Here is a 23993-nt window from a genome sequence, read left to right on the forward strand (position 1 = left end):
TTATTATCCAATACATATTGCATAGATTCTTTAGAATTATTTTCATCATCGATAGAAGAATTTCACTGCGCTCTAAAAAATCATAGAGAGAAATTCAAAACAAAATGGATAGATTTTGAGATTTTCTGGATTAAATTCGTTTGCAAATTTTCGTGTAAACCGTTAGATGCCACTAAATGTGCTGTCTTTTTTACAAATTCAAAGTAATAAGGGAATTCTCTGGGAAGTTAAATTCATTTTTTTTCTCATTTCTGGTAAAACCAAACTCTTTTTGCCTTCCTCACTAAGGAAAGGCTATAAAATCACTCGGAATTTGAAATGAAATCAAAATTTCATAGTCCTCCAGGGACTGAAAATGCGTGAAATGCGTCAGCATTCATCATTGACAAAAAAAAAATGACGCAAAGCGTGTGTTCAACCGAACGCACGCGAAGTTGAAACGAGCAAAACCGAGCTCGGCACTCAATCAGTCGCGCGACACCAAGGCACGTGCTCTCTCTTTCTTTCTCTCTCAACGCTCTCTCACTCTTGCTGTGTACGTGGTGACAGCAGTCATTTGAATGTAGAAGGTGTTTGGAATTTTCATAAAATGTCAATCGGAAGGCGAACGGAGCGCTCAGTCACTGTTCACTTAAATGTCGAAAAATCACAAGCCTGGTTTAGAATAATTCACGAAAGGTTTTTTTTAAATATTGAATTTGATTATTTTGATAATTCTATCGGGAATAATCTCATCGACGATAACGGACAATAACTCATTTTCGATTTTTTTCTAAAATTGACCTAATCCATCCATATTATGTTGAAATGTCAATGCTTGCACTAAAAATATAGGGGAGAGTGGGGAGACTTGATCCCCTTTTTTTGTATCGCACATAACTCTGTCAATTTCAAACAAAATTATGAACTTTTTGCATGAATTGAAAGCTTAAGAGCGAGTTTTTCACCAATGTGTAATAGGTCGTATCGAGGTGCTCCGATTTGGATAAAAATTTCAGCGTTTGTTTGTTAATACATTAGATGAACTCATGCCAAATATGAGCCCTCTACGACAAAGGGAAGTGGGGTAAAACGGGCTTTGAAGTTTAAAGTCGAAAAAACATAAAAAATCTTAAAATTGCTCGCATTTCCGAAAAACTTCATCAATTCCAACTCTCTTAGATGCATTCGAAAGGTTAGTTTGAAGATCTGAAATTGGGGATTTTGTATGAATTGGGGGGGTTAGGGGGAGATGTAGGGGATTTGTAGGGGTTTTGGGTGGGGGGGTTTTAAGGTTGTTAGGGGGATTATGAATAATAAAAATGTAAAATGTGGATTTTGTGTGTTGGATGTGATAGATTGAAGTAGGTGGTAGGTGGGGAATTGAGATGGGGGAATGTGGGGGAGTTGGATAGTTATATTTTTGGGTATTAGTGTGGGGGGGAAAGGGTGGAAGAATGTGAGATAGGGGGGGGAGATTTGGGGGATGTGTATTGAAGGGGTATGTGATTGTATAGGTTGGGTTGTTGGTGGTGGGGTTGGGGGTGGTTTTTTTTTGGTTTGATTTGTTGGGGTTTTTTTTGTTGAGGTGGTTAAAGGGTGATTTAGATTTGGAGTTGGTTGGTTGAGTTGTGAGGTGGGTAAATTAGAAGTATTTTTTTTATTTTGTGGGGGTTTTGATGGTTTGGATGGGGGTAATTGATTTGGTTATTAGAATTGTAGGAGTTAGGTAGGTTTGGGAAGTGTGGAAGTTGTGGTATTTTGGGTGTAATTTTTGGGAAGAGTGGGAAGTATGGATTTTTAGTTAGGGGTTTTGGGGGGGAGTTTTTTTGAGTTTTTAGTGTGTTTTTAGGAGTGGGAATTTTGGGTTGTAAGGTAGGTGTGAATGGTTGGTAAGTGAGGGGGTAAGTGTGTGGTGGGGGGTGAGGGGGATTTTTGTGTGGTTGGGGTTTTTTTGAATGGGGGTTATGGTTGGGATTTTGAGTGTTTTTTGATTTAATTGAAGGTGGAGTGGGATATGGGGGTTGGGAGGATTTTGTAAGGGAGTTGGATGAGTTTGTGGGGGTTGGTGGTTGGGGTAGTTTGGATGATTGGGGTTTGGGGGGTGGGGGGGGGTAAGATTTAGGATTTGAAAGGGGTTAAAATAGGAAAGGGGGAGGTGTGGGAGATGTGGGGGATGGTGGATGAGATGGTGTGTATTTATTTAAGGTTTGGGGATGAATTTGAGGGTGATAAGAGGTGTATAAGAGTGTTATTTAAGGCTATTTGGGTATTTTGTAGAAGAGGTTTATGGATTAGTGGTGGGAGGGTTGGGGTGGGGATAATTGTTTATATGAGTTGATGGAATTAGGGGTTTATTGTGGGTTGTAACTGGGGAATTTTGGTGGGGGTTGGGGATGGAAAAAGTATTATGGGGTTTTTGAGGTTTATTGGGGAGGTGGATTGAATTTAGGGGTTGGGGAGTGTTGGTATGATTGGGATATGTTTAAGGTAGGGGGGGGATTTTGTGTTATTGGGTGATGGTTTTGTGGGTTTTTAGGTTTTGTGGTGGGGGGTGTAATTTTGGTGATGGGGTATTTTGAGGTTTGGGGGGGGTATTTTAGGGGGTTTTTGGGGATTTAGGATGTTGGGTGGTATTAGTGTAGTTTGTTTAGTGGTGTTTTAAATAAATTGGTGGTTGAGGGTGAGGTGGAATGGTAGGTTTTTGGATGGTGATTGAGAAAGTTTAGATAGGGGGGTTTATTGGGTGGGTTTTTGTGTGGTAGTGTTTGGGTTATGATTTGAGGTTGGGGGGGTGGGGTGTTGGGGTGATTTATTGGATGGTGTTTTTTGTGGGGGGGTTGTTGGGGGGTGGGGGGAGTGTATGTGATTTTATTTGTTTTTTGTGAGAGGGTTGGGGGGGATGATAGGGGGTGTTTTTGGGGGTTAGATTGATTTTAGTGGGGTTTGGGGGGAGGGGGGGTGTATTGGTGGGTGGATTGGGAGATATTAGGGAGTGTTATTTGATTTGGGGGTATAATATTGGGTATGTGGTATGAGGGTGATTGGGAAAAGGTGATTGAAGAAATATATAGAAAATAGGTGGTTGGGAGGTTTTTTGTTGTAGGGTTTAGTTATATATTAGTAATGGGAGGAGGTTTTGTATATTTGGGGATGATTTAGTGGAGCTGTGTGTGGGTATGGTAATGGGGAGGAGGGGGGGGGGGTAGGGGACATATAATATAATATTAAATTTGAGCATATGTTTATAATTGGAAGGAATGTATATGTTTTTAATTATGATAAGTATGGGGTGTTGAGTTTTATATGTGTTTGGGGTGATTGGATATTGCTATTAGTGGTAAAATTTTTTAAGTTTTGGTATATATGGCTGTATTGTTTAATATGTGAAATACGGGTATTAAATTAGTAAGTTTGAATATTTGCCGATTCAGGAATCGAACAATATAATCGATGTGTTGGTGTTGAATAGATTTAGTATAGAGTTAACAGAATCTTTCATAAGAATAGAGCAAAATGGAGTGATTTATTTGGAATGGTGTTGTATATAATAGAAATGGTAAAGTGATATGGTTGATTATGTATATTATAGATGTTTTATTTTTGGTAATGTTGATTGTGGAATATTGATGGGATTTTATTAATTAGGAGATACGAAAGTCAGAATATATTTTTAGTGATTATATTATTTAGGATTTTAGTTTATGTATGTGTGTTAAATTATTTAAAGTAAATTTGGGTGTTGAGATAGAGGGAGGTATCAATGGTTAGAAATTTGTAATTTTGCTAGCAGGTTAAATTTATGGATATTTTAGGAATGATGGTCTGCATTTATTTGGGAGATGTGGGGAAAAAATGAATATTGGTATAAGTGTAGGATGATAAGAGGTATGGATTATGAGAGTTAATTGCGGTAAATGTGAATTGATTAATAGTGATTTTGGAGATTGTTAGTTATTTTGGGTATTTATGGAGATATAAATTGAATTGTGTATGAATGGATAGCTTGATGAGTGATAGTAACATTTTGATTATGTTGGATTTTGGGTGGTTGGGTAAATATTTATTTTACTGGATGTTATTTGTTAGTGAATAAGTGTTAATTGATTTGTGTTTGAGGAGGGGGGGTTAATAATGGAGTTTTCAACTTGATCAAATTGACTGAAATTCATTATAAGAAGGATAATCGGAGGGTTATAGAGATTCGCAAGTTTTGAATTGGGGTAACTACAAAAGTAGTGAATGTTGTCTGTCGGACACATTGCTAGTACCAAATACAAATGTTAAGGAAGGGGTGAGAATTGACTGAGACGCCTGGAGACCGAATTATTTGGAAAGTTTGGAAAGGTGCTAGGAGAAAGATTTCCAATTTGAATACTAATATATTTAGAGAGACAGAAGAGGATTCAGTAAAGCGACTATCTGGTTTGTGATCATGAGCGCGGTCCGATTGATCCACACGGGCGGGACAATGTTACTACGGAAATGTGAAAAAGCATACCAATTTTCGCTTTTGATGGCCATATTGTGGATGGAGCTACTAGTTGGATTTTGTGGCACCTTCTCACGGTCATTGGAAACGGTCGTGGATAGACCTAGGGATTCCCGATTGGTGTGAAAATTTCAATTATGTAATATAAAAATTATGGATAAAAATTTTGATTTTTTATCACTTCTCCGACATCCGGAATAATTGTTGAAACATGCTTGTCAATTTTTTATTCAGTCGGAAAAATATAATTTTTTTTGAAAAAAGTTTCAAAACATGGTTAAACATGATCTTTCCTAATTCTGGCTCGATGCCGCCATCATGCGACCGCGTGCTCCGTTTGTTTGTCAACAAAGCTGGAGCTGGATGGTTAGACGAAGTGAGGGAGGAGCGGTTTTGACATTGTTATGCCCACCTCTTTCGTCGGTCGCTGAACCGACGGTCGTTTCCAACGACTGAGTCCAGTTAGGAACTGATCGTACAATATGGAAATTTGAGTATTTTCGAAAAATACGGTATTTTGTGAAGAACTCTAATAAAAGTGAAAAAACATACAAGATTTTTTTTATTATTTATGCTTTGAAAATCGCTACATTATCAAAAAATATATTCTTAGTGAGAGCACTGATAATTTAACATAATATGGGTGGATTCAGTAAATTTTAGAAAGATTTAAATAATCGTCGATAAGATTATCAATGGTAGAATGTTCCAATAACGATAACCATTATCGCTATCGTTAGAGTATTATCGACGATAAATTCATCGATTAACAACCTTGGTAAAAACAGCTGTCAAAAATTGCAGGAAAGTTTCTCTTTAGAAATAATTTTCAAAAAATAATAAAGATGGAAGAACTTTTTTTTTAATTATTTCAATATTTAAGATAAAAAAATCAGAAATTTTCACAAATCCTCGAATTAAAAACAATAGAGCAATTCTCTACAATATCGGCCGATTTCGACCATTTTTTTTATTTGGCTCAAACTGTGGGTGGGGGCTTCCTCTGCAAATTAAATTTAGCATAAAAAAATCAGGTCATACAATTTTTTTGTATTAAATTTCGATTTTTTTTCCAAAAGTCATTATTTTTTCTAAAAATCTTAACTCGGTGGCAGAATGGCTCAAAATTTTTGTGTTTTTGTCCCCCAAAACTTATCAAAAAATCTCGAAAATAAACAAAATATTTATTATGGGAAATTTGATTTTTTTGAAAAAAAAGGTTGAAAATAAATCGGCATTTTTTCGTGTACCTATTTTTTCTGAATATTCATCAACAATGCTTACAACTTTGCGGAAGAAACTAAATTGAACAGAAAATTCATTCAAAAGTTACAGATTTTCGAATATTTACGTACCATTTTTGTATGGACAGCTGCCAAAATTGTATGGAGACTTGTATGTGTTAACCAATGGCACAAAATAGCTTCTTTGGTCTTAGAAAAGGCCCCCACAAAGTTTGAGCCAAATAAAAAAATAAAATAAAAATCCATTGCCGGTTTTGCTATGAAATTCCTCAATTGGTGTTGGAGTTTCAGATTTTGAAACTCAATAAAGGTCATCTCTTTATCAAAAGACTGTTAAGTTTTACTAAAATGACTGGTTTAGCAAGCAATTAGCATTCACTGTGATGTGATGATAGTTTAATTAAATTAATTTATTAGAATTCAACGTTCCACTGTTACTAGCTTGGTTAAAGTTTTACCCTTGCTTATTAAATATTAACTCTAAAAGTTATCCATTCCAAATTAGCCCCTTCAATAAAAATTTCACCCTTTCGCAAGCCCAATTACCTCGTGGTAAATCCTTCGTAATTCTGCGGCGCCGGTGCTCCGGTCCCATTGCTCGTGGTACTCGTCGTCGTCGTCGTAATGGTTCCATACCCTCCTGCCTGCTGTTGCTGCTGCGTCGGCGACCCTCGGAACGAACTCAACGGCTGCTGCACCTTGTTCTGCAGATCCTGCACGGCGGCGTCAAACTGCGTTCGGTTGAACTTTCCTGCGCTTAGGTTGGAGTTTTCCACGCGGGTCGTTTCGTACGTTCGGTTGAGGATTGAGGGGGACACGAGGGCTGTCGGGGATTTGATGGTGTCCGATTGGTAGGGCTTTGGGACGGCGTTGGCTGTGAGGAGCGGGGATCTTTGGAAGGACGAAGTTGTGGTGGTGGTTGAGGAGGATTGTTGTTGGTGATTTTGTTGTTGGGGGTTTCGCGGGAAGGTTCCGGTTGATCCGGCGGGGCTGTTGATGACGGGGGAGGGCGAGTAGGTGCCGGGTTTGGGGAGCGTGTGTGGTTTCGGGGTGGTCGTGACTTGGTAGCCGGTGAAGGTTGGAGGTTGGACGCCGCCTTCGTCGCTGCTGTCGGTGGCGAAGCCTCCGGCGAGTTTTTGACGGTACTTGAGGTGGCGGATTGCGATCAGTTTGTTCTGGGCTTCCATGAGCTGGCGTTCGCGCATGAGCACCTCGGAGCGGGCGTTGATCTCCTGGGCCATTCCGTCGACCATGTTGCGGTTAAGCTTCAGCGTGTGTTCCTCTTCGCCCTCGATGGCTTGCTGGGCGGCTTGGACGAGCTTGTCGGTGGACTTGATGACGGCATTGCCAGCGGCTTGCAGTCTGCGGCCGGTCTCCGAGTTGGGGTCGGACTTGACCTTGCAAGCGATCAATAGCTGAGCGGTTGAGCTGGCGACCTGTTTGGCGGTTGAAATCAACGTTTCTTCGGTTCCTGTGCCCTGGACCAGATGTTGGGCGGCCTCTACCAAGCTGTGGGTAGCGGCTGCGACCAGACGGGCAGCGGAAATGAGACCTTCAGACCATTGACCATCGTCGGACGAGGTCAGGGGTCGTCGAGCGACCTTGCCTTGGTCTACGAGCTCGCGTTGAGCGGCGTTCGCCGCACGGACCAAAGCCGACGAAGCTGCCATGATGCCCTTGGCCGCCTCCAGAATCATCTCGTCAAAGTTCAGATTCTCGTCCGTTTCCTGTTGAGGGCAAACAAAGAAGATCAGTTGGGGGAAGAACCTACAATTAGTTATAAACTAGCTACCCGAGCAGACGGAAATAACTTGGGAAGGTCAGTTTTTGATATTGTGAGAAGATCAAAATCCGTTATTGGGATGATCGGATTAGTTGTTAAAATAACAAATTTCCATAACAAAGATTTGTTCGAAAAATAACTAAAATTGTTATTGCTCTGTTATTACAATAACATTCTAATAACATAGAATCCAGAACAATAGAATAACAAGGTTAGTTATTCTGAGCGATGGATGGGGTGCACCCAAATAACAAAAAGTGTTATTTATATGGATTGATTGCATAACAAAAAGTGTTATTATTTTGTCACATGGAAAGTTGCCTGAGCAGAAGTTTGTAACAGAAACAAAAACAGAAAAAATAACTAAAAATATCAAAATTGTATCAAAAATAGATTGAAATATTTTTTTGCTGTATCAAAATCTGTTTTTAGATAGCTGTGCATTCGAATTATTTGAGGCTAGTAAACTTTGCTACAGCTCAAAGCTTTTTGATCCCAAAAAAATAGATTCCAGTGCACCCCTCCTAATTTTGAACCCAACTTCCCCCCCCCCCCACCACGCTTTCACTTTTTCAAAAAAAAAGCCCTTCAAATATAATAACAAGTATTTAAATAGTTTAAAATAATTATTTTGCAACATTTTACAAACTTTCAATGCCTGGGACATTTTGGGGAGAATTAAGAACATAATTAAGTCCAGTAAAGTTGTATACGGATAAAGCCAAATAAATTTAAAGAAAAGGGAAAAAGTCCTTTGTTTATGTATTGCTTGATTATTGTAACAAAATGTTTCAAAATGTTTCAAAATGATTACACTGACCTACAAAAATTGACAAAAATGACTGCGCAGCCTCAACTCGAACACACTTTGAATTTTTTCAAAAATATTTAGACGGGACCGAATAGTTTTTCTCAAAAGTTTGTATGGAGAATCAGGGCGGTTCGTCGCTGCTGAATACAAGCAAAAATTGCATGCAATATGTGGGACTAGCGAACAGCATTCTCCATACAAATTTTGAAGAAAAACCATTCCGCCATGTCTAAATATTTTTGAAAAAATCAAAGTACACGTCTTTCTGAGCCTACGCAGAAATTTTGTTGGTCGGTGTTACTATCGCATCTTTTAAAAGCTACAATTTACTTTTAAAAATTCATCCAGCATTTTTTTTTTTTTGCTATGATGAATTTTCAACATACAATCAATAGAAAAAAAGTGATAGGTTCACCTCGAATAATTATTTTAACTTACTTTGACCATCTGGAAATCCATCTTTCAGGCTAAGGATTGTGTTAGGTTTTTTTTATCAGTCCATTGGGCGCCAGTTTGAATCCAGTGTGCGCAAAAAGTTTTCTCCAACATAAAATACCAGATTGATTTTTAGTTTCCAGTCCTGCGAAAAAGAGAAAAATAAAAACACAAAGAATCAATTCTTCAATGACAATTTGACCGTATAAAGTATGGGAAATGAGCCCATTCTAATAAAATTTCTAATCTGCAATTGGTCATCTAATTACGGTTTAGTCAACATTAGGTGCTCGATGGAAAAACATGTCTTTTGGCTAATAAATATCTCAATCCTGAAGGTTTGACTTGAGAGATACAATAAACCATTTTTTTTTGCTTTTAAATACCCTTGACTTTTTGCTTTTAAATACCCTTGACTCGAGGCGGTTTCACAAAAACACCTAAAAAGCTTAAAAAATTAATCGAAAAAAAAAATTGATATCGAATAATCGAATCGAAAAACTGCTTTGTTTACAACTGGCGCTTAGGACCTTTTAAAACAAACCCGAGATTTCCTCCTGGAGGGAGATGAGGAGGATAAGAACGAGGACAGTGAAGAAGAGAAATTGAAAAAGAAGGAGAAAGTGGTGGAATAGTTAAATATACTTATCTAATTAACCACGCCTGCTGATAGAGGAACTTTCGTTGAGGAACAACAACAACTCGACAACTGACCAGGGTTTCAAACGGGATGTTCACGATCAGGTTGAATCCAACAAATTGTCGTCGGCACCGGCAGTCTGAACCGTCAGTCAGTCGGATTTTTCCGGAAGAATCTTCAGACAAAAACACGCCGAGTTCAGAACCCCAAATCTGAGAAGAAACCTTTATCAACAAACAGAATGGCATGTTTGTTTACAAAGACAAAATTTCGTGGTTTTCCAGTTGATTTGTTTAGATTGAAAGGAAAGTTCCGGAATGTGAACAATCCCCTTTAAGCCTCACGTAAGATTCATAAGATTAAAGAACCAGGCTCATTTCAAAACAAACAAACTAATCAACTAGAATCCAACCAATTTTGTCCTTTTACAAAATCGGATTGATCAAGGATCAACTTACCCGCTCGAAGGATTCGCACACGGTGGAGGAACAATCCCGGAATCGGCTGCCACCTTCGTTGCAAATTTCCTTCTCAGGAGGTTTTGATCCAGCTGGGCGAGAATCTGGTGCATTTGTTTTCAGGTCAGGCGCCGCGAAAACAATCAAACCTGGCCGAAGCTTGTTGCATGAGCAGTAAACATCATTTTATTTTTTTTTTACATTATTAATCACTTTAAAAAAAACACACACACACACACACACACACGGGGATTTGCCACAGACTTCCGCTAAATCGATTCCCGCCTCCTCCAGTGAAAGATTCCTCTCGCACAGCCAAAATAATACACCTGAATACGATTTTTCAGGCTTCAATTCCACCGCGGACATAAACAAACACGACGGAACCGGATTCAGGACACAGCTTTGTCTTCACTTCACTTTTTCCAGCAACGATTGTAAACAAACAAACAAACGCGAAAAGTTGAACGCAAAGTTCGCGGCGACGACCGACATAAACAAAAAGCCAGCTGCGATTGTTGTTTTGACATTTCCCAGAGCGAGCGCTCGCACACTCGTCGTGTCCGACGTCGCGCGGGGGGCAGAAAAAAAGAGATCGCGGTATTGCGCGTTGCACGAAAAACTTTACTGGCGGACGTTTTGATATAATAAACATTATTTGCCACTTTTGTTCACACGAATTCTAATGTTTATTTTTCTGTAGAAGAATAACACTTTTACTATTGTATTCAAACCAACAATTTGCCGGATAGTTTTGTTTATGGAGCCAAAAAGTTAAGTAAAATTTATTGCTTTTTGAAAAGAATTGCAAAGGACAATACCACCATCAAGACACAGTACTGCCATCTTCGGTCAATATTTGATTGAGGTTTGTATCTTGGCTTAAAGTGATCGATCAGTTCTGTTCAAATATGACGTGAGATGTCAGTACCGTTTCGAACAGTCGAAGATTTTCCAAAACAAATGGTCAAAATGTGAGTCGTAAATTTCAAAATTATTTTATGCCAATTCAGGATAACCAATTGTAGTATTGTTTACTTCAGTGTCGTCGCTATTTCAAGAAGGCCAAGCCGATCGTCAATTTTGGCAAAAAGGCGCCGCGGTGTAGCTACCGTTCAACGACGGAGGACGTCGCTTCCAGTGTTTGTCGAAGTTCCTGCGGAGTACTTGCAGCATCTGGATCAAACCGGCCAGTGAATGAACAAGTACGAGCGCCCAGAGTTTACGAGCGTACGAGTTTGTGGCCACCGAGAACTACTGCCGGAACAATACCCCGCCGAAGTCACCGGCGATGGAATTCGTGATTAACGTGTCGTAGTCCGTCATGCCCATGCTGGACGGTTTACTTGTCGATCCGGAAGAGTCCACCGACGTGATCGACTGATGCAGCATGTTTGAAGACACGAGTGAAACCGGGACCATCCGACTGCCGGCCTGGAAGCGCTCAAGGCGTCGGACTGCGCCGGCAGCTATACGTGTACAACTCGTCCCTGCTAATTGTGGAAGCGCCCGGCAAGCTGAATGCTCGCGACAACCGCAAGCCGCTCGGCACGGACAAGGGGAAGACGGTGCTGAACGAGTGGAGATCTATCTTGTGGGAGAAATAGTTGGTTTAATTGAGTCCTTCCCCTTCAGCAGCGCCCCAGTCGCCACTGCGTGTACAACGAGCTCGGCTAGGAGTGTGTCGGTGCGGGCGTTACCGTGGTTCTGTTTATCATGAGCAACTTGTACATCGATTTGGCGACCATCGGACAGGTGCCCGGATGACCGGAGGTGATATCTACAAGTACATTTTCTTCCAGATAAGAAGCCTGAGTGTACTGGTTTAACTGATCGCTTCAACCTTCTTTCTCGTAAGCCGATATCGCACGCAGCTGCTGGAGAACAACCTGATAAAGGACACTCGCGTCTGATCGCGTTCGATACGGTGATGCGCGTGCGTATCTCCCTCGACATCCGGCCGAATTCTTTGGGCACTTCTTCATGTGGCGATCGAGACCAAGCACAACGATAAGCTGACCGACAAGAACGTGTTCGCAAAGCGCGTGCTTTAGGGGGGCGTGAGCCGTTAATGTTAGCCACTCGATTTATCTAATGATGTCAATAAAGTTGACTTTGACACTAACTTGTCAGTTACTTGTAGTTGGTCGTGTTTATATGTTCCGAAAATTATAAATCTTCTAATCTTGATTTTTTTTAAAAGAGTTCAATTTATAAATTTTTAATCCTTAAATAAAAGATTGCAAACAAAAATCTTCGACCAATAAGTATTAATCGTCAAATTTCTGTCGTAGACTATAATCGGTATAAAATTAAGGATGAGTCATGAGTTTGTTGACTTTTTGTTTTTGGTTACAATGTTTTGTAATCGGGGAAATACTGGAATTTTTATCCAATTTATTACTCCATCCAAGAAAAAGCGGTTGTTTTTGTCTTTCAATTCGCTCTGTGAAATAAAAACAGGGCAGAAATAGTTACCAATATGCACAAAACATTTTTGAAAATGTCCAAGGAATGAGGAAAATGATCACTTACACATCAACAGCAATTCCTCTACTTTATTTCATTTAGTTTTTTTTAAAATAGTTAACCAGAGTTTTTTTGAATCCACAGTGCAGCATTTTAATACTTTCTAAATTTTATTTTCTTAATTTAACAGATTCAGTAAATATTTTGATACAAAATACAACAGATTCAGTAACTATTTTGATACAAAATACAAAAAGTATATTTTTTTTGAAACTCCTGTTACGACCTCCGGCTCGGGTATATGCGACCTCGGGTATAACTTAAACTGTTATTATCATCTTATTCCTCATTTCCAATGCAATATCGAACCAATAACAGTTCCTGTTATTATGTAATAAAATAGAAAAACATAACTTAAACTGTTATTATCATCTTATTTCACATTTCCAATGGAATATCAAACCAATAACAGTTCCTGTTATTATGGAATTAAATGGAAAAACATAACTTAAACTGTTATTATTATATTATTCCACATTTCCAATTGAATATCATCCCAATAACATTGTTTGTTAAAATAACAGAAACAGTTATTATTTTTTCTTCCAAAATTTATTTACAAGAATATTCAATAACAGTTTTTGTTATTTTAACAAAATTTGTTATTGAAAAGACATGAATTTTGTTATTACCGTCTGCCCGGGTAATAATCCGTTACCACCTTATATATGTACACACGTGCGTTTCTTTGTTCACCAAGAAGACAACGATGACCACAGTAATAATATGTTTGATTCCTGGGTGATAATATAAAATTTAACAACCAAGAATATCAAACATATCTCACCGGAATCACCCTCCACCAGGACAGAGATTGTTCGAAACAGTAGAGAAGATTTAGAAACTTTCACCATAAACACTAACACCCATCTCCACCTTAACCTAAACTATGTCCTACAATTTATCCAAAAACTCACCTTAACCTCCGCCTGTCGTCGCGGTCGCAGGCTGGCCAACTTCTTGGCCGCGGCCTCAATCGAAGCGGCCGCCCCCAGCAGCTCATTCTCCGCGATAACCGTCGGATCGTCCGGATCGACCCAGTCCGAACCCTTCAACAGCTGCGCCATCCCAACCAAATCGGTAACGCACTTGGCCACCCTCCGCGACAGCTGCATCCGCTCGTCCGCCGAACAGTGCTTCAGCACACCCTCCAGCAGATCCCGGTACGAAATCGCCACCGCCGACCCCGCGTCCAGCGTCCTCTGTCTCAGCTCCTGCGTCTCCGCACAGGACCACGCGACCGACTTGCAAACCGCCAGCATGTCCGAGATCGTCTTCCTGCCCAAATTGGCCGCCGCCGTAATGTCCGTCTGCAGGTTCGAAGTCCCCGCGGCAACGGCCTTTGCCGTCGCGGCCGTCACGTGCTTGGTCACCGTAATGAGGTCTTCCGGTCGGGACAGCTGCTGCATGCTGGACCGGTGGACGTCCGGAGCAAACTGCATCGAGCGGATCTCCTGCGTGATGGCGTCCACGGTAGCTTCCATTGCGCGCGTGCCACGCGTGTGCTCGTCCTCGACGGCCTTAACAGTTTTCAGCAACGAGGTGACGTTCATCACCATGACCTGCGAGGGTTGGAAAAGCGATTGAGAAAAACAATTAGTTAAATGTTATAATTTGTTAGGATTTGTTGTGAAAAAACGTGTTAAAAAGTTGATCGAAAAGTGTGTCAAAGATTCTTAGAATGACTTAGTTGAAATGAATTTAATGATTTTTGAAGAGCTCAAATCAGTTTCGTTGTGTTAAAATCTCAAGACTTTATGATACAGAAATTGATGAAAATAAAGTTAATTGGCTAACAAAATCGCTTTACTGAATACAGTAAAGACTCGATTATCCGAAGTTTCGATTATCCCAAGTTCGATTATCCGAAGGTCTGTATGAGACTTCGAATAATCGAAGCACGAACATTTTTTGTATTCTAATTATTTTGAACATCAAATTCGAGGTCTACAATCCAATTTTAGTCAAATTTGAATGGTTGATTGCCTACAAAATTTAGGAATGCATTTTTTCAATGCTTTTTTTGTGATTCGATTATTCGAAGTGAAATTTTGCCAAGGCCTTCGGATAAACGAGTCTGGACTGTATTTGATAAAAATTATATTAGCCCATTAAATATTTTAATTTTTGTTTTTGTTTTAAATTTTTCTCAAAAAATTAAAGGTCAAAATCTAGGGCAAAATAATCATTTGCTATTAAGACACAAATCTAGAGTTTTATATTTGAAAAGGTCTTATAGACATAGGGAATCCCATAGCTTGTAACACCCTATTTAAAAAACCTCTTAAATTTTTTGTTGAAAAACATGTACATTAGGGTGACAATAAAAAAACGACAGCAGGGATGATTCGATTCCTTAGGTGAAAATATGTAATTGTGAAAATTTTGAGCGAAATCGGTTCAGGGGTTGCTTTTTGGGACCATCCATAAATCACGTGGGCACTTTTTTGGAAGCCAGCCTCTTGCGATTTCCCAAAATTTTATTTTTTCTTCTTGTCACCCTAATGTACCCTAATGTGGCTAAACTTTCAATATTACGCCCTTTTGAAATGCTAGTCTCGAAGAGATCAGAAAATTTCACAAATGTTTCATATTTTAACAATTAAAATCGGACCATTAGTTGCTGAGATATCGATATTAGAAAATGGTGGGTTGTTTGGGTGAGACTTAGAAAACATAAATTTTCCTGCTTTTTAAACCTTTGCATGGCAATATCTCAGCAACTAAAGGTCGTATCAACAAAGTTAAAAAATGAAAAATATAGAGAATTTTCTCAGCACTTCAAAAATATTTTTTTTTTCAAAGGTGGGCAAACAAATTAGTGCACAATTTTAAAAATGAAAAACTGCCAATGTTTTCAATAAATTTACCTAAAAATTGCCTTAACGGTGCACTTTATCAAATTTTCATTAAAAAGTACTTTTTGATTGCAAATTTGATTTTAACATTAAAAAGAAGTTGATAAAATTTTGAGACCAATATTTCGGTTTTTTTTTTAAATCAGTAATGATTCATAAATTCATAACTCGTTCAAAGATTTTTTGCCAATTCTGAAAATTTCTCAATGGTTGACATTTGATTTCCCCTAAAACATATTAAAAAAATAGTGTTTTTTGCATATCAAGTTTTAGTGACAAAAAGTGAAATTAAAAATCACCAAAAAAAATTTTTACCGAGTAGCTGTCAAATTTGTAAGGAAAATTACATGAACAAACTAATGATGCAGAATGGTTTATTTGGGCATATACCAAAGGCACCAAAAAAGTTTCAGCCGGATTTAAATATTTTGTAGAATCAGCCTGTACGAGGTTTGATTCAACAAAATTTTTGTTGAATATAATCAACGCTGATTTTGCGTTGAAACAAGAGTTTCTCAATTCAACAAAAATCTTTTGTTGTTTTGAAAAAGTTGCTTTGACGTTTAGCGTTGATTCAACAAAAATCTTGATTTTCAAATCAACAAAACGTTTTGTTGATTCAAATATGCCTTATTTTTCTGCTTGTACAAAAAAAAATCGAATGACCGAAATCTCAGAGAATTGCTCATATTGAGTATTATCAAAATAATTCTATCGGTCCGCCCTTTTACGTGTTACTCAATCAATTAAATTTTAATTATTATTATTTTTTTAGAATGCAAATTTCAAATTTAATATTCTGTGAAAATTTGTTTGAATTTTATTAAATTGAGTTGCTCAATTTTCAACGAGTTCACAGTATAAGCACAAACAAGTTCTTCTTCAAATCCAATTTTACATGAAAAATGTGTGAATAATGATGCATAATTCTTATTTTCTATTCAGAATTGTTCAATAGAAATGTAAATACATATTTTTTTATGATACAACACATAATGTTTGATTTTCTAATTTCCAATACTGTTTCTAAGCAGCATTTATTACAACCATTTCGATCAACTTTTCAACAACAAAAACAAAAAAAAGTACACAGATAACGAAAACACAGATAAACAATTAATCAATAATTTACCTACAACTTCGGAGTGAATTTGTCTTACTGAATCGTGGCATTTGCTTTCGAGACTTTTTTTGTGTGCTACTGGAAGGCTTAATTAATTGGACCAGAAAAAGGGGTTCTTGAAGGATTTGAGGGGTGCAAACTTCCAAACAAAACGCGCTCAAAGCTTCACATTTAATTTTGAACAGTTTATTATTGAAAAGCGGTGTTTTTAGATAAATACGTGAATGTGGTGCTTATAATGTTTTAAAATAAGATATGATTCTTAAGTACTAAACATTGAATAGAGAAAAATAAAGTAATCTGGGATAAATGCACGCTCAAAGCTACTGTAATACTAGTCTAGCAGAAAACGATTACGATTTTCCTCTGCGTTCACGCGCACTGGATATGGCACTTAAGCTACACAGACTTTGCGAAAAAAGACCAATTTCCGCCGATTCTCAGAAGACTCCGTCGAAGAGCGTCGGTGCGGTGGAGAGAACGCGCAAGAATTCCTCCTCCTGATCGGAGAGCCACCATGCGGTGCCCGCTCGAAACGCTAGTGCGTCCTGCAGTGCTGCCTGTTTTGTGATTTTTTTTTTTCGTTTGATTAGGAAAGGGAAATCGAGAGAGGGATCTTTTTGTAGCGCCAATTTTCAACAATGAAGGGAAATAGAGGGGAATGGGACAGAGATCTAATGCACGTGCACACACTCTCACACGTGGTTTCCGGGCGGTCATAGAAACGGATTTCAGAACAGATATGGCACATCAAAAGGGCGATGTTCGGGACAAGGACAGCTTCTCTACTTGCTAACCCACGTGGACGTGGAAGTGGCGGACGAACTTCGACTGCTCTCGCGGTACTCGGATACCTGGGAGAGGCAAAGTGCCCTAATCATCTGCGAAGAAGGAATAGAAAAACAGGACAGGGTGTGGTTTGAGTACGATTGGATGGACCACGCAGGATGATACCGGCAGGCAGGAAACAGAGAACCCGACGCACCCGGACAGGCCATTCCAAGAAAACCCAATTCGTCCTCGTCCCAGCAGAAGCATTCAAAGTAGAGAAAGTTGTCTTTTACCCTGTGTTGGTACGCGCAGCCAGTGTTAATTTCAAATCTACCGTTTGTCGTACGCGCTCAACTTTACCCAAGTGGATGCAGTTAGATATCTATTCAGTCTATGGTAAACCGGGTTGCGCTACTGAAACATAGGTGGCACTGGGGTTAGCTAGGAGAAGATACTTTTTACAACATGCACTGGCGTATTTCGCAATAGTTCACGATTTTCTCTAAAATTGTGCAAGCATTTACAGAATAATTTATATTTGAATCTTCATGCAGCTTTCCATCCCAAAATATACAGCATGTAACTACTAGCTGGACTAGTGCTTCCCTAACATGCTGTTAGTATTCGCAGGAACACGTGTGTCTGTCTCAATTGCCATATCCATCGCGGTGATCAAGAGTTTGATTCAAACTGAGAATCTTGCGCCAGCGAAATTCAATTCAACTAGTGCAGTGTTGCCAGATTTTTGGTTCGTGACATGCCATCTATAATCTTTTTTCCTTCCGTGATTCAGTAAATTATCAATTAATTGTTTTTGCGTGAGTTTGTGTTTAAAAATCCATCAACGTTTAATCCCAGTCTTGAACCTTTTCACAAAAAGTGTGTCAGAAAAATCAGTCTCAAAATCCAGTCGATTAATTTATTAATTTGTGCTTACGAATTGGACAAGCAAAGCGTTACTTTTTTCGAATTGATTGTTGGTTTGGAGCGGAAGCTGATTAAAACGGGGGTATTAGAACGTCATTACTTGCGGTTATTCAACAAATTTGCACTTTTCGGCCACCAAAATATTAGAACGCATTACGGTTTTGGGGATTAATCACAACATTTGTTTTGTTTTAAATTGTCAGCTCAACAATGTTTTCGAAAATACATAATAAAAATTAGAAAATTGTTTATGAATAATATCACAGAAATTTAGTTCGAGATTCAAGAAGGGATTAAGTAGATAGAGTGAGGATATTTGGAGTAATGTAAAGAAATAAGGAGGAGAAAATAAAACAAATACAGAAAAAACAACATACCTTAGCGCTATCTTTCAAATCATTCATAGCCGGGTCGTTAATGGGTTTACCAGATGCAAGCTTAGTAGCGTTTATTAGCTCACCGAGTGCAGCGGCCACATCTTTCACCGCGTTCATCACCATGACTTGCGAGTCGGGCTGGTTGGAGCCGAGCGAAGCCGCTCCGTGCTTGACCGCTTCCGCCAGTTGCACTGGAAATTTGCAAAAAAAAAGTTTGTTTATTTGACAGTTCAGTTGAACAGTCTGTAGTTTTTCAGTCTTTGGTACGATTTGTTTATGTTTTACAATCGCCACAGACAAAACAGACAAAATCACAGATCTACTCACAAATGGTAGTAACAGCGTTCTGCGCGGCGGCCGCCAGCTGGTCCTGCGTTCCGGCAGCACCGGCCACCAAAATCTTGGTGTCCTCCACCAGCGCCTTGGCCGTCTTCAGAATGTGCTCCCGATGGTCCGAGAAGCGACCCTCGTCTTCGGAGTGCAGCGTACCGGCCGTCGCGAACATGATCGTCGTGTCCAGATCGCTGATGATCGCCGACACCGTGCTGGAAGCGTTGATGCAGGCCTGCGTTCCACGAGAACCGGCTTGCAGCGCTGCCAGCACTTGGGAAACCTTTTCGGAGACGTCACGAGCTCCACGGGAGATCTCCACCAGGCCGGAGCTGTCATCTTTGCGGATTCCGGCGGTTGACTGGATCAGAACATTCACCGAGCGACCAAGATCTTGAACGGTGTTACGAATACGGATGGCAACATCCGGAGAGGTCGTCAAAGCAGACGCTCCTACCGAATCTTGCGCAAGCTGAGAGTAGTGATGGGTCATCTCGACCGATAGCTGGGCTAGCTTGGAAGGATCGATGGCGGCCTTTGCGTTGATTTCGTTGGCGTAACGAGCGATCTCCTTCGCTGATTGTACCATGCGAGTCTGGTAGTCCACATAGGTGTCGTTGATCGACGCTCCCAAGAACGACTGACGCTTGTCGGTAATACGTGACATTGAGCGAGAGATCTGCTCCATCAACCCAGTCACGACGCCATTCTCCGTAGACAAACGCTCAACGGTGGCGTTCAACTCTTGAATTGCTTCACGTGTAGCTTCCACGGCCTCGTCCAACTCTGGATGACAATGGGAAGCTCGAGGGTTACCACCGGCATTCTTTGCCACCTGGACCAGCTGCGAACAACACTCTACCACCGACTTGACCTGATCGATGAGCACCGACTGCTGTCCCGAGTGAACCACGTGCGAACACGCTCCGATAACTCCATTTGTCAGCGGAACCACGTGCTTCGCGATCTGGTTCACGGCGTGTCCCAGACTTTCGGCATTCTTCTTAGCCGACGACTTGACCGGCTCCAAACGATCGATCAGCTCCGATGCGGCGTTCAACGACTGGTTGGTGAATCCTTGCAAATTGTTCTCCTTGCGCTGCGGCAGTCCATCGACTCCGACGGCCAAAGCGGCCGAGTTCAAATCACGGGCGCATTCCTTCAGCACTTCCAACACCTGATCGCACTGCAGCTGTCCAGGTGCCTTCTCACGGATGCTCGACGCCAGCTTCTTGATACTCTCGGACACGTTACGGCTGTGAATTGCTAGCTGTTGCCACACCGGTGGATCGGTTGGGGTCATGGCGAGTACCTTGGCCGTCTTCACCATATCAATCGCACCATCCAGGATTCCACGGCCAGCCTGTAGGATCGGTTCCTGAGCCTTGCGACCTTCCGACGAGATGCGCGCAGGGATCGAGATAAACTCGGATGAGTTGGCAAACTGACACAGGGATGAAACGGCTTCCAGCAGCGGCTCGGTAGCTCCAGCGCATCGTGCTCTCGAAACCGGACTGTAGTCTTTGTCCAGTGCCTTAATCTCACGGACCAAATCCGCCGTTGAGTTGGCGACCTCCTTCGCTGCCTGGACAAAGTGACGCTTGGCCACCGGGTTGGTGGTGGTTGAACTTGCGTTACGACAGGCGTTGCACAGCGCTGAGGTGTGCTTTGCGATGATGGTTGCAGCGGACAGAACTTGCTGCTGAGAGGACGCTGGTCCTCGAAGGACTTCGCAGCTTTGACGGATCGCTTGCGACGCACGGGCGAACTGCGCTTGATCGACCAACCCCGGACGACCTCCAACGCTTGTTGGGTTGGAAATTCCTACCAAGTAAGCAGCCTGCGAAGCAGACTCGATCAATCCTCGGATCGAGTCGGATACCGAGTCAACCGAATGTCCAAACTCGACGTGCTTCGACAGCTTGGCGTTGTTGGCAATTCCGGTCATGCCGTCTCCCAGCGTTCTGGACTTTTCCATAACCGTGTCCAAACAGTCAAAGTACCCCTGATCCGTCAGTGGTTCCTGAGCCGATTCCAGCAGCGGTCTAAGCGATTCAATGCTACGAATAGCGCTGTCACATTCCTTCTGTCCAGGAGCAGCCTGCGTGCACACGTTCACCAGTCGGTTAATGCTCTCCGTTACCATCCGAGCTGCGGACGACAGTTCGTTCTTGGCGTTCGGCCTGTCCGGATCTCCAGCGACGAATTTCGCAGTTCCCAGCAGACTCATCGATTGGTTTGAAACACCTCGCAGTGAGTTGACGATCTCTTCCCGCGCACGATCTTCCGGCGTTTGTCCGGCCATTTCCAGCGTTACGGTCATCAGCTCCTTGTACGCGTGGTAGAACTCCTGGCTGGTGTTGGCCAGCTTGATGGAACTGTCGTACGAGTGGGCGACCTGTCCTCCAGCGGAGTTCAAGTTGTCAGCAGCGCTCTTCAGCTCGTTCTGCAAATGACCAAACGCACGGCTTGACGGTGGGTACTCCCCGGTATCCAAGATAGCCCTCAAATCAGCCATGTTCTCGAACGCCTCGCTAATGTCCTTCACCCCTGGGAAACAATCGATCGTTCTGCCTAGCGAATGCTTGGTACGCTTGATCGCCGCAACCAGTTCGTCTTGATTGCCAAGGTTCTGCAGCGTTCTCTGCGCTTCCTCGATCACTCGCATCGAATCCTGGATGACCTCGTCGGCGCAATCGACCACGATCGGGTTCTTGGTGGTAGCGACCACTCCGCGGACACTCTTGGTGTACTCGCCTAGGGCGAGAGCGGCATCTCTTCCGGCAACGCCAGCGTACGGACGGTTGCCCTGCTGGACGGCAGACATCAGCTGGTACAGGGTGGAATCGACACTGTTGCTTGCCGCCGCAAGCTGCTTGAAGCAGGAGTCAGCCGTCTCACCTGGCAGTGGACGAAGGTTGCCTTCCTGGCTAGCTTGGCGTGTATCGTTCAGGACGTTCCTCAAGTTACGAACGGCTTCCAGTGCGGCGTCCAGTTCGTTTCCTCCGCAGGCTTCGCGAGCGCGATGAGCGGCTGAACGGAGGTCGTGGATCGAGTGGGTTAGGTTCAGTGCGCAACGGGATAGCTGCTGTGAAGCGGTTTGATCCATGACGGTTGGCTGGAGATCGCGGGCCGATTGGGCAACCTGTGCTCCTGGTTCCAGGAACATTTCAGCGGCGTCGATCAATCCGAGTTGAGCGTTCGGGTCATCGGGACGGGAAAGGGTGTTCTTGACTCCGGCGACCAAGCGAGGGATCTGATCGGCAACGGTTTGACAATCCTGGAGGAGAATCTCCTTCGTTTGCACGTCATTGCTGTGCATCAGGGCGTTCTGGGCAGCGGTGATGCACTGAGTTGCGGCGGAAGCAGCTTGCTTCGAGCACTGCTCCAGACGGTTGATCAGCTTGCGCTTGATGGCTGGAGTGTTGGCGGTTGTGGTCGTGATCACGCGAAGTTCTTCCGCGGCGAAACGCAGCGTGTCCTGATGTTCGGAGTTGTGCGGGTTGTTGGCGCACAGTCTGGCAGCTTCTACCATACGGGCGGTAGCGTCCGCAAGTTGTTTAGCTGCTTCCAGCAGCTTGCGTTGCATGTTTGAATCATCCTGCCGTTCGGCTTCTCCCTTGATGCTCTGAATGAGCTGTGCCGTAGCTTGGCCCAGCTTCTGCGCCTGCAGGATCATCTCCTGCGGGTTGGTCGCCGATACCAGAATGTCCGTAGCGACCAGCACCTCTTCGACCGGATTGTCATCGACGCGACGTGCCTTCTCGCGGGAACTCAGCTTGATGTGCTCCAGCAGTTCGGCCAGCGTCTTGGACACGTCCTTGGCGGCGCCCATCAGATCTCCACGCAGCTGCTGATTGTCGGTAGCGTCGTTGCAGACCTCTACCAGATGAGCGACGGCCTTGGCAACTTCGCGTGCCGCCGACTCGAGCTGTTCCCGGCAAGCCGGACTCTGGATCGTAGGAGCAACAACACGGGCACAAGCTACCAGCTGACTGGTGGCCAGGGCACACTGACTGGCAGCGGAAATTACTGAAAGGAAGGTTATTATTAGTGATCTTGTCGTAAATAATGTTGAAGAAAATCGCACCTCTATTCCTGGTCGCCTCATCGTCCGTAACGGCAGCGATCGACTTGGCCTTCAGCACCAGTGCCGCCGTCGTGTTGGCAACGGCCTTGGCCAACCCAAGCAGCATATCGTGCAGCTCGCGGCTCTCCATGCTCTCCTCACCCATCGTACTTAGCACAAATCCGCTAGCCTCTCCGACGCGGCTTGCCGCATTCAGCAGGTTCTGGCGCGGTTCCTTGCTTTCCGGTTCGGCCGACTTGAGCAGATCGCTGAACGCCGAGCACAGCTTGCGGGTCGCCTCCAGCAGCTTGTCCCCGGTGCAGTCGTCGTCCATGAGGGCGGCAATCAGCCGAACCTCCTTGGTGACCTCCGGGATGCTCTGGGTGATTTGCGAGACGGCCGCTCCGACGGCATCGTGATCGATTTCGTCCGGCTGAGAAGCGGTCACGACCTGGGCCGTCGCAGCGTTCATCGTGGCCAGATGGGTCGTGACCGTTTGCTTCGAGGTGTCGAGCGTTTCTTCGCGCCACTGCATCGAGCCCGGGTCAGTTCCCAGCTGCGGCAGTTGGGCCTTGCTCTTGAGGTCTTCCTCAGCCTTGTTGATGGCATCCTGGCCGGCCGAGATGTACCCGACGAGGGCACGCTGGGGTTCCGAGAGGACCGTGCTGATTCGGGTTTGTTGCAACTGTTTTGAAGGAGGGAAATTTCTTTGTTTTAATTGGACCGCTTGAATTTGTTAGTTTTAGCGTCTAATTTGTTAGTCTATCATTTTGAGTAATTTTTTGCTTAACATGTCTATTTCCATACTGATCATCGGAACTCCGAAAGCATCCGACATGAATTTCTCTCCAAATTTTCGCATTCTGCTTTGTGTCGCTATTCTACAATCGCATTGAGCTGCTACAGAATGAAACAGAAAAGGGAACGTGCAAAACTGTACAATAATGAGATTCTGACGGATTCGTATGGTAATAGACATGAAGCTTTACAAGTTTCGCTACAAAATTTAGAATGATAAATTGTCAATTCACCTACGCCTGTGGATTAGTTTTGTTAAAATTCACAAGGAGCAGCGTGAAAAAAGAGAGATTGTTTTGACTAGGTTAGTTTTGATGATTTTAAAATTTCGGTCGGTTGATAAAAATTAAAATAAATTAAATAAACTAT

At 42.5% G+C, this 23993-nt stretch overlaps 1 protein-coding gene and 1 long non-coding RNA gene across 7 annotated transcripts in view; one reads left to right on the forward strand and one right to left on the reverse strand.

The window, feature by feature from the left end:
- The window catches only part of LOC120425745 (talin-2), a 105549-nt gene that overhangs the window by 1630 nt on the left and 79926 nt on the right, over positions 1-23993 (reverse strand). For 4 of the 6 annotated variants that reach the window (XM_039590390.2, XM_039590372.2, XM_039590363.2 and 1 more), the window contains 5 exons: positions 22848-23511; positions 18755-22789; positions 18428-18618; positions 13289-13933; positions 6262-7442 (listed from right to left, as the gene is read on the reverse strand). In XM_039590390.2, the coding sequence (XP_039446324.1) occupies positions 6262-7442; positions 13289-13933; positions 18428-18618; positions 18755-22789; positions 22848-23511 (6716 nt within the window). Of the gene's footprint in view, positions 1-6261; positions 7443-13288; positions 13934-16663; positions 17234-18427; positions 18619-18754; positions 22790-22847; positions 23512-23993 lie in introns of those variants that run through there. The other 2 variants (XM_039590400.2, XM_039590396.2) reach the window with 2 other exon arrangements.
- LOC120425807 (uncharacterized) lies at positions 7504-11967 on the forward strand. Its single transcript, XR_005606598.2, has 2 exons — positions 7504-10816; positions 10886-11967. It is a non-coding gene; the product is annotated as an uncharacterized LOC120425807 (long non-coding RNA).

Source organism: Culex pipiens, chromosome 3 (assembly GCF_016801865.2).
Source record: "Culex pipiens pallens isolate TS chromosome 3, TS_CPP_V2, whole genome shotgun sequence".
Taxonomy (NCBI): domain Eukaryota; kingdom Metazoa; phylum Arthropoda; class Insecta; order Diptera; family Culicidae; genus Culex; species Culex pipiens.